The sequence below is a fragment of the Rousettus aegyptiacus genome, unplaced genomic scaffold (assembly GCF_014176215.1).
Source record: "Rousettus aegyptiacus isolate mRouAeg1 unplaced genomic scaffold, mRouAeg1.p scaffold_m13_p_10, whole genome shotgun sequence".
Taxonomy (NCBI): domain Eukaryota; kingdom Metazoa; phylum Chordata; class Mammalia; order Chiroptera; family Pteropodidae; genus Rousettus; species Rousettus aegyptiacus.
The window spans coordinates 62,739,355-62,759,102 of record NW_023416285.1 but is presented as its reverse complement, the minus strand read 5'-3'; the positions used below and the strand labels follow the sequence as shown (position 1 = coordinate 62,759,102).

General features: G+C 37.2%; 1 protein-coding gene across 1 annotated transcript; it reads left to right on the top strand.

Annotated features, from left to right (window-relative positions):
* Positions 1-128: 128 nt before the first annotated feature.
* On the top strand, positions 129-16,591 carry ARL9 (ADP ribosylation factor like GTPase 9). Its single transcript, XM_036227899.1, has 4 exons — positions 129-1,647; positions 4,481-4,643; positions 10,440-10,615; positions 12,457-16,591. The coding sequence occupies exons 1-4, from the start codon at positions 1,252-1,254 to the stop codon at positions 12,634-12,636; spliced, it is 915 nt and encodes a 304-aa protein (XP_036083792.1). The 5' UTR covers positions 129-1,251; the 3' UTR covers positions 12,637-16,591.
* Positions 16,592-19,748: the final 3,157 nt, after the last annotated feature.

The window sequence follows — 19,748 nt, the reverse complement described above, 5'->3', positions numbered from 1 at the left end:
TAAAATATTGTAACAGTGAGTATGGACTAAGGTGTTTTGGTCGTTGGCATTTTATAGAGGACTTCCTGGATAGTATATCTGAGAATTTTTAAAAATAATCTAAAAATAATCTCCTGCCTCTCCCAGCAAAGCCACAAAACTAATGGAATTGAGAGACCCAGTTTTAACTTCACTGAAAATTCATTATGTTGAGATGTGTATGTAAATGAATTGAGCAGACATTTTTTAAAGTTATTAAGCACAGCATTTTCAAGATTGGTTGGAAATTGCTAACCTTAACAACTTGCATCACTCAAGCTTTCTGGATCTTGCCATTCATTCATTGTTCCTTACAAGACTATTTCAAACAGATTTGATGAAAAAGTCAGTTTATTGTAGTAAGATAATATTAGGTTGTTAAATATACTATGGTCCAATTTAACAAAATAGAAGAACCGTCCATATACTTCTCCACCAGTTTAAGCAACCTTACACAACCTTTGAAAAGCCCCAAAGGTTTCCTGATTGGCTACATACTGGATCATTGTGAGCAACTGGACTGTTTTTAGTTGTTTTTCAAATACCCAGCTTTACTAGTATCCATGATCCTAGCAAGCTACTAATTTACTCTCCGGAGATTTTTTTTTTTTTTTTTTTTAACCAAAATACGCGAGAATTTAAAATAGAGGAACTTTTCCGTTCCCCTAAGCATCTTGGACAGCAACCTCTAGACACTACTAGTTAAGTTGGCAGGAAAAGTGGAAAGATACTCAGCTTCACTTTGCAGGCTTACTAACCGGGGAAAGGCAAAGAATCCTCTGGGGACGCTCAGGACTCTGGCTCCGCAAGGGTTCTCCTGCTCGGAGACTGGTGAGCTGAGTGGGCCCAGGGATGATGCAGGAGAGGTGGGACACAAATCCGGGCCCTCAGGAAGTCCTTTATGAAACATCCTGCCTAGCCCGAGAAAGTTGCGCCATAGTGCGCCCTCCCGAGGATATGGCACCTGGGAACGCTTTTTCACGGATGATCTGCCCTGCTGGTGTTTCCCAAATCCCTCTGCCAGGTCTTCCTTGGGCTAGGCTTGACCTTTTCTCTAGCTCCCCTGCCTCCCCTCTCCAATCCACCTCCTGCTTTCATGTTCCGCGAAAATGCAGCTCCCCTCCCCCACCCCACCCGCGCCCCGCAGCGAGGGAGCGTGAGATGACGGCCATGACGGCCGCAGCCCACCCGCCCTTGGACTGGCTGCGGCCGCGGTGACTGTAGGTGTGGTCTATGCCACATGGAGCTACGTCTCAGTCCCTGTGCCACACGCGGGAGCCACACCTGCCAGCACTCAGGGCCACGGCTCCAGCGCGCGGGCGCGCAGGAGAAGCGAAGAAAACGGGCGTGAAGATGGAAAGGGAGAAAACGAAGAAAAAAGAAAAGGGAAAGGAGCCAGAAAAAGAAAAAATTCGGGAAAAGGGAAAGGAAGAGAAAGAGAAGAAGAAGGAGGTGGAGAAAGAAAAAATTAAGGAAAAAGAAAAGGAGAAAGGGAGGGAGGAGAAAAGTAAGAATAAAGAGGAAAAGAGGAAAGAGCGGGAGACAGAGAAAGAGAAGGAACAATTAAAGGGAAAAGAAGAGAAGGAGGACAACAACATCCTCTTGGCAAAGCCCCTGCTGGAGCCGAGGGTAAGAGACCTGTGCTGCAGATGCCCCACCCTCGCAAGGCCATTGTCGGAGTTCAGGCCCGAGCGCCGGCTCTGTTACGTCTGGGGCCCCGACCCAGGAGGGAATTGGGTTTCGTTTGGAGGCTTTCTGGGGATAGAACGGGATGTGCCAAGCTTTGAACAACCCTTCTCTAGGCCCTTCTGCCTGGGCCCCTGCCCACCTTCACCCTAACCCTGACCCTGTGTCCCAACCCTCACTGGGTCTTGTCTTCAAGAGGGGGTCTTAGTTGGTCTTCACCCAGATGCCGAGAACCGCCCTTCTCCGGCCCCATCCTCTGTCCAGCACTCAGCGCTAGCTCACGGTCCGTAACAGGGAAACCCACTTCAAACCATCGCTGCACACAGGCTCTTTCTCCAAGTTCTCTCTGCTGAATAAGTTATTTTCTAGAATGTGTTGGGTTCCTGAATTTGTGCAGAATGTTTTTAGGGCTGTCTGGGTCTTTTCTATAGGCAGTGTGGCTACGGCTTCCATTATTTTCAGATCACCACTGTCTAGAAAGGACTGTCACAAAACTTTAACTGAGATGTCTCAGAAACCAGGCATTATAGTCACAAAAAGTCAAATTTACCTGTAGTTTCCATTTATATGAGGTACCTAGAGTAGTCAAAAATCATAGGAATAGAGGAGAATGGTGGTAACCAGTGTCTGGGGGAAGGGAGAATGGGGAGTTAGTATTTAATGAGTACAGAGTTTCAGTTTTACATGATGGAAAGAGTTCTGGAGATGAATGGTGATGATGGCTGCACAACATTATGAATGGGTGTATTTAATACAGCTGAACTGTATGCTTAAAAAGGATTATGATGGTAAGTTTTATGTTATATGTATTTAACCACAATTTTAAAATTGGGGAGTGGTGGGGGGAAGAGAGAAAAGCCAGGCATTACTTGCATCAGCTTAGTGGGCTCTGTGCTCCTGAAGGTCCTGGGCTCAGAGCTGCTTCCTTGTTCTAAACAATGTGAATTATTAACATACATTTAATCTCTGGTAAAACAGACTACATAGATCCATATACAGTTAAAGGATTAACTTTTGACAAGAAACAGTTGTGTTCAGAATCACAAACTGTCTGTTTACAATAATCTCAGCTTTCCTTAAGAAATTATAAACATGAAGGACCGTGTATTTTAGACTAAAAAACTAAGAAAAATGTAAAGCAGCAATACCTGCTAAATTTCTAGATGAGGTAGACTTGAGGGACAGTGATGCAGTTAGAAAGGGAATAGGGGACTGTTTTTACTCACAATATTTCACAGGATCTAAGATCTCATTATTTTTAATACCTCTAAGAAAAAAAAAAAATGCTTCCAACCAAAATAAGACATACCATGGATTTAGAATGCTTATTTCAGATATGTTAAAATGTGAAAAAAAAATATTTTGAAATTGATTGAATATTAGGGTAGCCAGAGTGTGGCCATTGATGGAGATAATGAGGGGTACACAATCCACACCTTGCAGCCATTACTCGGTGCCACCATTGCTTTAAAGCATGAAGTTTTAAAGCATCCAATTAAGTCTCCTTTGTATATCAAACCACTCTTATAATCACACTCTCAGAATAACATGATAATATTTAGGTGCAGATGGGAATGACGAAAAAAGCAGGGATGGAGATAGAAAACATCTATGCAAATAACATTTACTTTAAAAAGCCATCAAGAATTCACTCCAAAAACAAATACGTACTTTTCCGATTTCTGTTATTTACCTGTCTTCATAAATCATACTCTCTACAGAAATCTCTATTAGACCAAAACTTCAAACACCTCACTTTCACATAAATCTCATTTAAATAGAAAGAGGAGTGGGGCAAGCATTCTCGTGCTGTTTAGGATCACTTTTTATCAGAAACTCAGTCTAATGACAATGTTTAATGTTCAAGCAAAAATGTTTAAGATTATTGTTATTTTAAAACCAGTGCCAATGAAGACATTTACTAGTATTTTATGTGCATGAGAAACTTTAGTAAGTTGTATGGGAGGTAGAATTGAGTTCCTATGAGCAGTCTGGCTATATTGTTGCTCATTTATTACTGTTTGTACCCTAAAAGGCACTTTTCTCAGCACTCTGAACTTTCTGTCTTCATACCAGCCTGCCCTTGTTGTCCCTTAATCATTTGTCATAAAAATTTATAAGGTTGGTATGTTGGTTATGTGTTAAGAAAGTTTACATCTAGTCCATAAGATTTTAACTTCAGGTTTTAAAATAAATGTTCATTTATAATTGAAACTGGTTTAACGATTTCTATAATCTTAGCCTTTTTCATTTAATTGCGATACTTATATTAAGACATATAAGAGGAAAATTTGCCTTAAGAGCTTTTAAGCTGGTGAGCCAATTGGGAAGACAAGAGAGATTAAAAATACGAGCTTTTAGATGCTTACATGCTGAATAACAGTCAATAATACATGGACCATGAAGGTCTGAAGATCCCAAACAACAAACTGAATTCTGGTGCAAAAGCTCAAGAAGCGAAGTGAAGTCTGAAAATTGGCCCTGTGATCTCTGGCACCTCCCATAAATTCCGATACATATAAAGTCTTTATTTGATAGATTGATCAGGAGTTGGGGATTGAGAGGGGATGTATGATTAATTTCACAAACTAATGGTTGATTATAGAATACAAACTGATACAGTTTATTCTAGACCTCTTAAGTGTTTTATGAAATTTTATTCTGGTTAACAATTCCACAAAGACACTGGGTCCTACCACAGGCAGGCACTCTGTCAAGAACCAGGAAAACAAGGCCCCGATAGCATAGGTTTATTAATTTATCTTTTGTTTCACAGGAGAAAAATAAGCAGATCCTTGTGCTGGGTCTGGATGGAGCAGGAAAGACCAGTGTTCTCCACTCTCTAGCTTTAAATAGAGTACAGCACAGCGAGGCACCTACTCAAGGTTTCAATGCGGTGTGCATCAACACTGAAGGCAGCCAGATGGAGTTCCTGGAGAGTAAGCCTTTTTTCTCATTAATTACAGGATAGCCTCATTTTGTTAATCCTTAAACCAGGCATAATGTCCTCGACATTGGGTCCTTGTGAAAAGTAACACTGGGTTAGATTTTCCTAGATATTTAGAATGTGTGTGTAGTTTGATATTAGGCTACACAATAGGGAAAATCATGTTCTGCTCTTTTTATTTTCTCCTTTTTGGAGTGGTAGTGGCGATAAAGGGAAGTTGAGAGGAATGCTTTACACCTCCTCCTACAATAATAGCCTCCCTCTTCCCTTACTACCCATAATAAACATGCAATGTAAGTACATACAGGGTGCTTCCTTCTCTGCAAGTGCAGCTATAGACAAACCCCAAACTACTTCTTGTAACCAGAGGGCAGCCCAGAAGCCCCTCCTTTGTAGAAATTCTGGAGTCACCACCTCTCTAATATTGCTGTTTCCCAAAGTTGCATAAGATCCTCTTGTCTTTATGTTATTCCTTTTTTCTTGGATGATTTCATTCATCTTCTTGGTGTTAAATACCATCTTTATGCTACTGACTCCCAAATTTATCCATCCAGCCCAAACATATCCAAATGTTGCCTCACATCTCTATCCCGTTGTCTAATTGGCCTTTCAAATGAATGTGGTCAAAACAAAATGTTTGATTTATCTCCGTATCTGTTCCTTTCCCTATAATCTACTTGTCACTACCCATCAAATTGCTCAAGCCAGAAAACTGGGAGTCACCATCAATTCCTCTTTCTGTAACCCGACCTCTAGTCCACATGAAAGACACTAAATTTTTCTACCCCTAGAACAAATCTTGAATTTAACAGGTACATCCTTTCTCACTACCCCTATTCAATTTGGCATCTCCATTGTCTCTGAGATTACTCCAATCATCTTTTTAATTTTGTTTTCATCCAGTTATGAGGAGAAAACAGTGGGCAGAGATATTGGTAAGCCTGTAGGCAAATCTTTAAGACCAAAAGCATTATTATGTTTTTAAAATATTTTTATTTTTCAATTGCAATTGACATACATATTATATTACTTTCAGGTATACAATGTGGTGATTAGACATTTATATAACTTACCGTGATCACCCTGATAAATCTAGTACCCATTTGACACCATAGTTATTTCAATATTATTGACTATATTCCTTATGTTGTACTGTACATCCCCATGACTATTTTATAACTACCAATTTGTATTTCTTAATTCCTTCACCACTTTTTTCACACATCCTCCCAACTGCCCTCCCATCTGGCAACCATCAAAATCTTCTCTATATCTATGAGTGAATTTGTTTTGTTCATTTATTTTGTTCTTTAGATTCCACATATAAGTGAAATCATATGGCATTTGTCTTTTTCTCTGTCTGATTCCACTCAGCACAATACTGTCCATTTATGTCGTTGCGGACGGCAAGGTTTCATAATTTTTATGGCTGAGTAATATTCTATTGTATATATACCACCTCTTCTCTATCCATTCATTCATTGATGGACACCCAAGTTGCCTCCATATCTTGGCTATTGTAAATAATGCTGCAATGAATATATGGATGTACATATCCCTTCAAAGTCGTGTTTTGAGTTTCTTCAGATAAATACCCAGAGGTGGGATTACTGGGTCCTTCTTTATCTCTTATTATAGCCTTTGTTTTAAAGTCTGTTTGTCTGGTATAAGCATTACTACCCTAGCTTTTTTTTTCCTTTACATTTTCATAGAATGTCTTTTTCAATCCTTTATTTATAGTCTATGTGTGCCTTTTAATTTCTTATAGGTAGCATATGTAAGGGTCTTCTTATCCATTCAGCCACCCTATATATTTTGGTTGGAGCATTTCATCCATTTACATATAAAGTAATTGTTGATAGATATGTAATTATTGCCATTTTGTTATTCATATTTTTTTTCTTCTTCTTAAAGAAGTCCCTTTAACCTTTCTTGTAAGACCGGTCTGGTAGTGACAAACTCCCTTAGCTTTTCTTGTCTGGTAAGTTCTTTATCTGTTCTTCAATTCTAAATAATAGCTTTGCTGGGTAGAGTAATCTTAGTTGTAGGTCCTTGCTTTTCATCACTTTGAATATTTCATGGCAATCCCTTCTGGCCTGCAAAGTTTTAGTTGAGAAACCAGTCTTACAAGAGGGAGCTCCCTTCTAGACACTAACTGCTCTTCTCTTGCTGCTTTTAAGATTTCCTCTTTGTCTTTAACCTTTTAAATATGATGTGTCTTGGTGTGGGCCTGTTTGGGTTCATCTTGTTTGGGACTCTCTGTGCTTCCTGGGCTTGTATACCTATTTGCTTTTCCAGGGTAGGGAGAAATTTTTCCATTATTTCTTCAAACAGGTTTTTAATTTCTTGTTCTCTCTCACCTATAGTACCCCTACGATGCAAATATTGGTATCGTTAATGATATCCCAGAGGTGCCTTAAACCGTTCTCATTTATTTTGTTGTTGTTGTTGCTGTTCTGATTGGGTGTTTTCAGCTACCTAATCTTCTAAATCACTGATTTGAACAATTCATCTAATCTGCTCTTGATTCCCTTTAATGTATTCTTTATTTCAGTTATTGTATTCTTCATTTCTGACTGATTATTTTTTGTTTGTTTGTTTTCTATCTCTTTCTTGAAGTTCTCGCTGAGATTATTGAACACCCTTATAACCAATGTTTTGATCTCTGTATCTGGTAGATTGCTTATTTCCATTTTCTTGAGTTCTTTTTCTGGAGCTTTGTTCTGTTCTTTCATTTGAGACATGTTTCTTTGTCTCTCCATTATGGCTGCCTTCCTGTTTGTTTCTTTGTATTAGGTAGATCTGCTATGTCTCCTGGCCTTGGTAGAGTGGCATTATGTAGTAGGTGTCCTGTGCGGCCCAGTGGCACAGTCTCCCTGCTCACCTGTGCCAGGTGTTGCAAGTGTGTCCCTCGTGTGGGTTGTGTGTGCCCTCTTATTGTAGTTGAGTCTTGGTTGCTTTTTGGACATCAATGGGAGGGACTAACCTTCAGGCTGATTGGTTGTGAGAATTGATTGTGACTACAGCCCAGGAGCTGTTATGCAAAAGATGACCTTATAGAACAGGATTCACTTTAGCAGGGCTCTGGTGCCTGCCCAGTCTTTCCTTTAGATATATCATCTGAGGCAGCAGCCTGGTGGTGCTCCAGTGAGGTCCAAATCTGGCCACTGAGTATGCTGGAAGGGGCTCTGCCACAAGACAAGTTCAGCTACTACCTGTGCCCTGCCCAGGTCCACCTGCCATGAGCCACAAATCAATCCACAGATATCTTGCACCTGCACTGGCCTTGGAGGTGCTGGGAGGTGCTGAGGCTGGCTGTAACTAGTGCCAGGCTTAAGGGTGCTTAGCAAGAGGTACAAGCATACCAAGGAAAGATGCTGCTTTTGGGGGGTTTGAAAACTTTTGAGAGATTTTAGGAAAGTCCACAATGTGAGCCAATGTAGAACACTTGTATGGAAAACCCACTAGAAGTAGCTTGGGTGGGCCCACAAGTTGGGTGGAGCAAGGAATCGTGAAATCCACCATGGCAGGGCAACCAGTGTTAGCCAGGTTGATGGAGACTCAGATATGGTGGCTACCTACGTTTGCACATGGGGAGCAGGGAGGGTTCAACAAAGTAACAGTGGATTCTACCAGCACTTCTGTCTGGGAGAAAGCTGCCCCTCTATCCCTCACCCTGAAGCCAGACAATTTAGTTCCTTCCCATATGTCGCTAGAGCCTTTCAAGCTGCTGCCCCAGTGCTGAAGCTCAGAGCAATTGAGTCTGTTAGCAGTAAGTCCATGTATGGGTCCTTTATGAGGAATGACTGGAACTCCCACATCCCTCTATCTCACTCAGGTACAATCCCCTCTGTTTTTCACAGCCAGAAGTTGTGTAGGGTGGGGAACCCTCGCTTCTCAGAGGGAACCTCTGAAACTGAGATATCCCTCCCAATTTTTAACCCCACATATAAGTTTAGGCATATCTGTCCCTCCTACCAGTCCGAAGGTGGCTTCTTCTGTACGTTCTTAGTTATAGGACTTCTTTTAATCTAGACTTCAGGCACTTTGCAATGATAGTTGTTCTATAGTTTAGTTGTGATTTTGATGTGGTTGTGAGAGGAGGCAAGAGCAGCTTTTACCTACTCTGTTATCTTGACTGGAAATCTCAAAAGCATAGTATGAATAGATGTTTCAACTTACACTGAAGCTATGGAAGAAATAATCATTTTGACCAAATAAATAGCTAAGAAAATAGAAGTAAAGAAGGATCAAACTAGAGGGAGAAATGGACAGATCTACCATTAGAGTGAGGGATTTCATCATATCTTTGTCAATTATTAATAGGACTGAGGAGAAAAAAATCAACAAAGATACACAAAATTTGAACATAAACAACAAGTTTGATCTAATGGACAATATAAAATTGTCTAATTAGACATTTCAGCTACATCCAGAAGACAAAATACACATTCTTCTCACTCCTGGGACATTACCAAAATTGACTACTCACTGGGCCATACAGCAAGTTTTAACAAATATTTCAAAGAAGATGCATCATCCAAAGCATGCTCTTTGACTACACTGCACTTAGAAGTTAATAACTGAAAAATAAAAATCTCTACACAAATAAAATGTCACAATGTCACGAAAAAATGGGAAGCAACCCAAATGTTTATTCTTGTTTAAACCAAATATGTTTAAACCATTTGACTTACTCAGATTATACAACATTCTTTTAAAAAATTAAAAATGAAATACTTCAAAGAATGACTAGTCTCAGCTCTATACAAAGGTAAACAAATGAAAGACAAGTATAGGCCATTTCTTGTTAGTATGTTAAATCTTTTTGTTAAGTGTCTAAAACAGCAGTCTAAAAACTTTTTTGTAAAGGGCCAGATAGTAAATAATTCAGGCTTTATGATCTACGTGGCCTCTGTTGCAACTACTCAACTCTGCCCTTTGTAGTGTGAAAGCAGCCATAAACAATATGGAAACAAATCCACATGTCTATTCTGATAAAACTTTTTTTGTAGACACTGAAATCCAAATGTGATAAAATGTTCACATGTCATGAAATGTTCTTTCCCCCCCCCCAAATATTTAAAAATGTAAAATTCATTGTTTGCTTGTGGGCTGTACAAAAATAGGCAGTGGGCCCGATTTAAATTGTGTGTCAGAGTTTGCTAACTCCTGTCATAGGAGAAAAATAAAAACTAAATTCATTATGTATATAATATTGTCATTAACCAAAAAGGTTCTTCTGGGAAGAATCAGTAGAATGAAATAATCCAAAGGCACTTTTTTTCTGAGGTAAGTATTCCTGAATGCCCACAGGATTATATTAACTCTCCATGCAATATTAAGAAGAGAAATTAGTTACGGGAATTTGGCAAAGGAAAAAAATTGTGCAAATGAGGCAAGCCAATGAATCCAGTTCATTTAAAACTTAATTTAGAGAAATATATGTTTTAATCCCCTGTCTCTGACTTATGTTAGTAGCCTATTCCTATTTTTTGAGCTATACCTGATGACTGCTGTGTGTAACAGATCAGGAAGCTGTAGTACTTAGTATTTGATGCTGACCCCCCATATTCTAGAATGCATGAATTACTTGTGGAGGGTAAATATGTCTACTAACTCTTTTCCCAGTAACATCTCTTTGGTTGTTCTCAAGTGGTACATTCTAACACAGTGGTATTAGAACACCTGTCTAGTATTCAGAAATTATCTAAATATGCCTTTTTTGCCTGTGTTGGTGGATGCTGCTGTGATTTTTTTTGTCTTCTTTCTCTACTGTTCTCTGTAGTTGGTGGCAGTGAACCTTTCCGTTCCTATTGGGATATGTACCTGTCCAAGGGGTTGCTGCTGATCTTTGTGGTGGATTCAGCAGATCATGGCAGATTACCTGAAGCCAAGAAGCATCTTCATCAACTGATTGAAACAAACCCAATCATCCCTCTGGTTGTGTTTGCAAACAAGCAGGTAAAAGTCTTTGCAAATAGAAATCATGCCCAATAATTTTATTATTAATACCAGAAATACAAAGTACCTACTTCTATTAGCTAGGTATTAAACAACATGCCATATATTCATTTTATACTTATTAGATCCATTGGATTATATACTACTTGAGAATAGAGACTAGGATTTATCTTTGTGTTCCTTGTAATACCTAGCATACTGCCTTGGGCATAGTACTCCAACAAATATGTGTTAAATTTCATTCAGTAAATATTTACTGATTGTTGATTTTGATAAAACATTTGTGTCTACCATATATAAAAAAGTTGTTTTAAATCAGTTAGACCGGGCTGAATTTATTTCATACATATGCATTAAAAATATCAAATATCCATGGAGAAATTTGAACCCTGTATAGTGTTAGTAGAAATGTAAAATGGTCTAGCTGCTATAGAAAACAGTATGGCAGTTCCTTAAAAATTTTAAAATATACTTCCCATATGATCCAGCAGTTCTACCTCTGGCTTTATACCCAAAAGAATTGAAAGCAGGTATTTGTATACTCATGTTCATAGCAGAATTATCCCTGATGTGCTTTTATCATTATAAGGAGCCCCTCCTTTCATCCAAAACTCTCCTCCTGTTTATCTCCTCTCCAAGTCTATCAGGGAATTTATGAAATTGAGACTCTGTCAACATGTTACTGGATCCATTAACATGGTTACAAAAGTCACTGTAAGCTATAGGACTAAATGAATTCAGGAGTAAGATAGGCAATAAATTGGGGTGACCGACATCTGGAGAGTAATTAACTCCAGACAGATGCCATGTACAGGACATCAGGAAAAGCCTCACAGACTCCCAGTGATGGAATCTGATAGGTTCATATTGTTACAAGAAAAAAATAACATGATGTTGGATTATGTCCAAAGATTTAAATATGATCCCCTATAGCTTAGGAATAATACTATGAAATAATAAAAAGCCAAATGCAGTTTTAGGAGTGAAAATGCTAAAACTTTTGCAAAGGACTTAAAAAGTATAGCTAAATTTGTGTGTATTTAGGAAAGAGAATATCAGAGGTCATCTATAAAAATAATTCCTGACATTAGAAAGTCAAAGAAGTGTGTTTGGACCTTGCCATTTGGACCTCAAGAAGGTTATGACTTTGCCATGCAGCATAAGCACAAGCTTTCTGTTTCCTCATTTTAATATCTTCTCTCTGCCTCCCCTCATGGGCTTCCCTCCTTTTAGCCTTCCCCCTCTCTTATCTTGTCTTCTTTGTTTTCACCCCCACTCCCCTCTTGGCTTACTTCTTATACCACTTTATTTTCTAAATCCTGCTCCCTCTCTGTCTCTCTCCATTCCCCAAAATTTGATCCAGAATTTTTTTGTTCAGTAGAAATAATGATCACACACACACATACAAACAAAAAAACTCAGAGTGGCAAATGCTATAATCAATAAAACACATGGCAAAAATTTAATTAATGATTTAACTTTCTATTGTTAAAGATAAATTAAGAACAATTAATCATATTGAATATAATTCTGGGGAAATAAAAAGGAAAATGGAAAAAAATTAGAAACAGATTGACTGCATTGTTTAGAAAATTGATCGAGGTGTTATACTGCCTTAACTTCATTCCAAAAAATGCACTTTTGATGATAACTCATAAATACAGGTATAATTTTGATTTAAAAATTTATATTAAAAAAATCGTAAGGGTCATAATAATAAGATCACAAAGCCTCCACATTTAAATAAAGGTGAGGTCTTTGAGAGCAGTAAATGAGAGTAATGAATGTATCTATCCAAAAGGACTATAAAATAGCAGTTTTTTTTTTCATTCTTGGTGAAGGATCTTGGAGCAGCCTATCACATTACAGATATCCATGAAGCTTTGGCATTATCTGAGGTGGGAAATGACAGGAAGATGTTCTTGTTTGGAACCCAAGTGACTGAGAATGGCTCAGAGATACCCTCCGCCATGCAAGATGCCAAAGACCTGATTGCACACCTGGCTGCAGATATGCAGTGATAAGACCCAGACCTCACTTTTCAGCTCATGATCCAAATGTCACCAGGGAGTGTTGAAAGGCAGGCTTGAAACCAAAGGTTTCCACTTTCAAATAAAAAAATAAGCCATTTTTTTATTTTCTCAATGCACAGCATATATACAAAGATAGTGTTAATTGATTAAGAACATTATTTAGATTTTGAACTTTAAAAATATTGGTAAAACAATGTATCTGGGGGAATTTAGAGTTTTAATCAAAAAAATTCAAATGAACAGCAAGCATTTATCCCATTTATAGTTTTTCAATGACATGACATTTATATTAAAATATTTTAATAATTTTTTTTCAAATAAAAACCCAGATGTCTTTCCTGTAAGTATATTTGTTTAACACTGTAAAGAAAGAAATACTAGGATAAGGCAATGAGAAAAAAGTAAGTACTTTTAAACACACATAGAAATATAAAATGTAACACCATTCAGAAAGATTTAGTAAAGACATCTCTTTTAGAAGCCTGTTACACTAGATGAGGAACTTTGTGGGAATTTGTTTTTTAAATTCTTGACATTTTTCTTTTATATATAAGCTTTCTTCACTAGAAATATTTTGTAAAAGTGACAACTGTTTACCTTTAGACATGATATAAATCCAACTTTTAACCTAGTATCTTGTTGATTAAAAAAAAAAAGATTTCTAGTTTCCAGTCTGGCATGTGAGAAGCTTGGAAGCTAGCTACCACTGTTCTAACAAGTGAAAAACTGAACAAATGGAAAAATCAACTCTTCTAGGATCCATAGAAAGGTGATGACACAGGGCGAACCGCTGTCTCCAATACTGGAGAGACCACCAAAAGAATACAGATAACAATTTACTGCAACAGAGACTCATGAAGGGAAACCACCCTCGGGAACCAGTGCCAGGGTAGGAAAACAAGAACCGTAATTGACAAGTTGGAGGCTCAGCATGGACAACTCTTAGAGTTAAGAACTTCAGAGGGAGGATGCCAGAATTTTTGAAATTTACCTCTGGGAGCTCAACCAAATTCCCACAGTAAATATCAGAGAAAAATTCTCTGGTGCTTCTAGGGTTGAGGAAAAGGAACCATTTTTAAATACGCCAAAGCATTTTGTCCTTTTTAACAAGGCCTGCCCTGTGAGGAAAAACATTGTATCAATAGAGGAACAAAGGTAAGAATTACATTAAACTTCTCAGAAACCATGGAAACAAGAAGAAAGTGGAATGAAATATTTAGTGTTGAGAGAGTAAAAATCACTAACCTAGAATTGCATTCCCTGTGAAATTATCCTTAAAAAGTGAAGGAGAAAGACTTCCTCAGATTAACAAAATTGAGAGAATTTATTGCCAGTAGACCCGTCTTACAAGAATTTTGAAAGAAGTTCTTTAGAGAAGAGGAAATGATGTAGGTCAGAAATTCAGATTTTCATAAAAGAAGGAAAATAATTGAAAAAGGAGTAAGTGAATAAGTGAAGGTAAAATTAAAACTTTTAATTTTTTATTGATCTAACATATCAGTTCAATCAAAATAACAGTATATTAATTATGTATGTTTATATATATTTACATATACATATGTATAAATGAAATGAGTGACAGTAATGATACAAAGGATGGGAAGAAGGATTAGAATAATTTTGTTATTAAAAAGTACTAGCACTACCTGTGAAGCAGTATAGTGTTATTTGAAAGTGGATTTGGGTTAGTCGTAAATGTATATTGCAAACTCTAGGACGACCACTAAAAGAAGTAAACAATAACTGATATATACTAAGACATAAGAGAAAATGGAATCATGTAAAATGCTCAATCAAAACCACAAAAGGCAGAAAAAGAATGGAAGACAAAAATAGAAACAAAGAACAAACCAACAAATAGAAAACAGTAACAGATATAGTAGCTACTAATCCAACTACATTAATAATTACTTTGAAAACACCCCTCCAAAATAAAATACTTAGGTATAAATAAAAGTAACAAAATATGGAGCTTTATGTAAGGAAAACTACAAAACTCTGATGAAAGATATCAAAGAAGAACAAAATAAATGGAGAGAGAGTCCATGTTTATGGTAGGAAGACTCAATAGTGTCAACTTGATTTATAGATTTAATGTAATCCCAATCAAAATTCCATTAAGTTATTTTATGGGTATTGACAAATTGATTCTCAAGTTTATATGGAGAAGCAAAAGCCCCAAAATAAGCAACACAATATTGAAGGAGAAGAATAAAGTTAGAGGAATAACATTACCCAACTTCAATACTTACTCTACAGTTACAGTAATTAAGAGTGTAGTACTAGTGAAGAATAGACAAATAGATCAATGGAACAGAATAGAGCTCCCCAAAATAGACCCCCAAATATAGGCAACTGATCTCAACAAATGAACAAAGGCAATACAATGGAGCAAAGATAGTCTTTTCAACAAATGGTGTTGGAACAACTGGACATCCACATGTGGAAAAAAAAATAAAAGAATCTAAACACAGATTTCGCAACATTCACACCCACACAAAAATTACTCAAAATGGATCACAAGTATAAACCCAAAGCCATGATCCATGAAAGACTAAGCTAGACTTCATTAAAATCAAAACTTTCTGCTCTGCAAAGGATTATTCAAAATATACAAAGCACTCTTAACACAAAATAATTAAAACACAAACAACCTGATTTGAAAATAGATCTTAACAGACATCTCACCAAAGAAGGTATACAGATGGAAAACAAGCATATGAAAAAATGCTCCACATCATATGTCATCATGGAAATGCAAATTAAAACAATAGGTGGAGCACAGAGGACTTTTGGGACAGTGGGACTACTTTGTATGGTACTATAATGGTGGATACATGTCATTATGCATTTTCCATACCTGTGAATTGTGCAATACCAAGTGTAAGCCCTAATGTTAACTATGAACTTTGGGTGATTATGATGTGTCATTATAGGTTCATTGATTGCAACGAACGTATCAATCTGATGGGGGCTGTTGATAATGAGGAAGGTTGTGCATAAGTGCATAAGTGGGGGTATATGGGAAACCTCTGTATGTTCTGCTAATCTTGCTGTGAACCTAAAACTTCTCTTAAATAGTCTATTAAAAAGACAGAAACAATTTATTGAGGGGGTAAAAAAACAGATTTGGAAAGAGGACTTGTTCTTCGAATTTCCCTTTAAAATTGAATCTCTGGCAAGTGATGTTAGAAGCATGGCGGAGTGAGAGATGTTCCCGGATCTCTCCCCTTGAAATGGCAATAAATTGAAACTAAACCAAAAAACCCACCCAACCTGCACACAAGCACGTCTGAGAGAGAGATCTGCAAATAAGAGCTACCAGAGGTCGTAATCATGATAGTCGGGAGGTAGATTTGGAGAAACAAAGAAGCTGACTCTCTCAGCCAGAGCTCCTTGCAGGAGGAGGGGAAGGGGAGAAGGTGAGGCGGGTTCCCTGAAAAACCTTGCCTGAGATAGCCATGAGCTCCACGCAGCAGCAGTGCCCAGGGATCAGGGCAAAAAGCAGTGAAGTGGGAACAGCAGAGAAGTGGGAACAACAGAGAAGCAACAGTGATTATTACTAGCTGAGATTGCAAAACGGAGGTTGAGCTGCAATCCCCATTCCTCCAACCCAGAGGGGACCTCCTGCCATGTCCTCCAAGACTGAACACTGCAGAGCCCTATGGGAATCTCAACAAATGCTACCGAATCTGTCACTAGCACAGAGGCTGAGACTGAGGGTAGCAAGCATGATTAAACATCTATAATAATAATAAAAAAAAAAACAACATTATTAAGACTTCATATAAAGCAGGGATGCAAGAGGCTTAGATGCCACCTACTGGAAACCAACAGAAAAATGACTTCTTAGCAATGGATGAAAGAGACCTTTATATAATAAATCTTTCTGGGGGGCGGGGACGGGAGAAAAAAGTAGAATACACTTTCATTAATGTCCAGGCCAAGAAATAGTCCATTAAACACCATGAACAACCAAGGTGACATGTCAGCTCAGAAACAAAGAGAAAAATCTCAAGATATATGAAACTTAAATGACAGAGAATTCAGGATGATACTTCTGAAAAAACCCAATGAGATCCAAAAAAATTCATATCAGCAATTCCAGGAATTGAAAAAAGAACTAGTTCAGCAGAAAGAGATTTTTAGCAAGAAGAGTGAAATCCTTAAAAAGAACCAAATAGAACTTTTAGAGATGAAGAACACACTAAAAGAGATGTAGAATAAAAGAGCAAGCTTGGGAAATAGTCGACCAAATGGAGGAAACAATTAGTGATATCGAAGACAGAAACCTATAAATAAATCGGAAGAAAGAAGAGAAAAAGTGAAGAACAAAAAATAATGAAAGAGAAATTCAAGAACTAGCTGATACCATCAGGAGAGGAAATATAAGAATAATGGGCATTCTCAAAGAGGAGGAAAAGGAGCAGGGATTAGAAAGCATTTTCAGACAAATAGCGAGAATTTCCCAAATCTAAGGGATGAGCTGGAGCTTGGAATTCAAGAAGTCAACAGAACACCCAATTATCTCACCTCAAAAAAGTTTTCACCAAGACACATTACATTAAAATTATCAAAAATCAATGAGAAAGACAGAATTCTCAGGGGAGCCAGGGAAGACGGTAACTTATAAAGGAAAACCCATTAGATTATCGTCGGACTTCTCAGCACAAACTTTACAAGCCAGAAAGGAGTGGAATCAAATATTCAAAGTATTGAATGAAAGGAACTACTAGCCAAGAATAATATATCTCCTTTAGATATGAGGGAAAGATAAAGACCTTTGCAGACATGTAAATATTGAGGGAATTCTCCACTATGAGGCTTGAATTACAGGAAATACTCAAAAGGGATCAGCTCACTTAAAACAAAATGCCTAAATAAATAAATAAATAAATAAATAAATTGTGTGTGCGTGTGTGTGTGTGTGTGTGTGTGTATGAGTAAGGCAACTGGCAGGCAGAAAGAAGCAGAGTAGTGCAACCCTTACTAAGAACAGGGCATTATAAGTTTAAACGATAAGAAGAGATTTGCTATTTTAAGATAGTAATGAATGTTCAGCATGCATAGGGAAAAATTGAGACAACTATAACAGTAAAGGAGAGGATTAAAACATCCAAATTCGCAAAGGAGATTGGAGATAGGGCACATGCAGAAGAAAATAGATGACTGTATACATTTATATAACTATTCTTTACATATTCATAATGGTAACTACATGCCAAAGATTCAGAAACTGAAGTATAGAACATAAAACTAGAAGAACCAGAGGAAAAATCTACAAAACCCAACCAAAATAAAAAAGCAGACACACCAGGACAAGGAAGCAATGGAAACACTGAGCTATCAGAAAACAAAAAATAAAAGGGCTATAGAAAACCTCATATTTCAATAATCATCCAAAATGTAAATAGATTGAATTCACCAATAAAAAAGCAAGAGTTGCAGAATGGATCAGAAAACAAAACCCAACCATATGCTGCCTCCAGGAGATACATCTCAGTTTCAAAGACAGATATAGACACAAAGTGAAAGAGTGGAAAATGATATTTCAAGCAAATGGTATTCAGAGAAAAGTGGGAGTGGCAGTATTAATATCGGATGAAATAGACTTCAAAATTAAAAAAGGTAAAGAAAGATACTGAAGGACACTTCATAAAGATAAAGGGAATCATGTATCAGGAGACATAACAGTCATTAATATCTATGCTCCCAATCAGGGAACCCCGAAATATATAAAGCAATTACTAACAGAACTAAAGAGAGAAACGGACTGAAACACTATCATAGTTGGGGACCTTAATACCCTACTGTCAGATATGAGCAGATCATTAAACAGAAAATTAATAAAGAAATAATGTCCTTAAATGACACTGGACCAACTTGACAGAATTGACATTTACGGAGCCCTTCATCCCAAAAGAGCTCCTCATACATTCTTCACATGAAACATTCTCAAGGATTGATGACATACTGAGACACAGAGATTACAGAGGTAGTCTTAACAAATATAAGAAAGTTAGAATCATACCAACCATATTTTCTGATCATAGTGCTTTGAAACCAGAGATCAACTGCAGAAAGAAATCAGGAAGAAACACAAATATATGGAGATTAAACAACATGCTACTGAAGAATAACTGGGTCAGGAGAAATAAAAAAAGAGATCAAGAGATACATAGAAACAAATGATAATGGTAGTACAACACATCAAAACTTTCGAGACACAGCAAAAGTGGTAATAAAAGGAAAGTTCATATCATTAAAGGCCTATCTCTAAAAAAAAGAATGAGCCCAAATAAACAACTTAATACTACATCTTAAAAAAACTAGAAAAGGAAGAACAAATGCCTAAAGTCAGCAGAAGGAAAGAAATAATCAAAATTAGACAGAATTAAATAAAATTGAAAACAATAGAAAAAATAAATGCAACAAAGAACTAGTTCTTTGAGAAGGTTAATAAAATTAACAAACTCTGGCTAGACTCATTAAAGAAAAAAGAGAAAGGACACGAACAAAATTAGGGATGAAAGAGGGGAAATTATGATAGACACCGCAGAAATACAAAGGATCATACAAGAATACTATGAAAAAGTATATAACACCAAATTTAGTAACCTAGAAGAAATGGACAAGTACTTAAAAAGATACAACCTTTCTAGACTGAATCAAGGAGAACTGGAAAATCTAAATAGACCTATCAGCAGTACAGAAATTGAAACAATCATCCAAAACCTACCAAAAAGTAAAAGTCCAGGATCAGATAGCTTCACCAGTGAATTCTACCAAATATTCAAAGATATAATATCCATTCTCAAACTCTTCCAAAAAATCAAAGAGGAGGCAATACTTCCCAACTTATTTTATGAAATCAATATTACCCTGATACCAAAACCCGGTAGAGATAACACAAAAAAAGAAAACTACAGACCAATATCGCTCATGAACACAGATGCAAAAATCCTAAATAAAATACTAGCAAACTGAATACAGCAACATATTAAAAAGATTATACGCCACAATCAAGTGGGCTTTGTCCCAGAGGCACAGGGATGGTTCGACATATGTGAATCAATTAATGTGATACACCACATAAACAT

Coding starts and splice junctions, on each gene's coding strand:
- ARL9 (XM_036227899.1), top strand. CDS start 1,252: ATGCCACATGGAGCTACGTCTCAGTCCCTGTGCCACACGCGGGAGCCA. Junction 1,648..4,480: donor AGCCCCTGCTGGAGCCGAGG/GTAAGAGACCTG, acceptor TTTGTTTCACAG/GAGAAAAATAAGCAGATCCT. Junction 10,616..12,456: donor TTGTGTTTGCAAACAAGCAG/GTAAAAGTCTTT, acceptor TTCTTGGTGAAG/GATCTTGGAGCAGCCTATCA.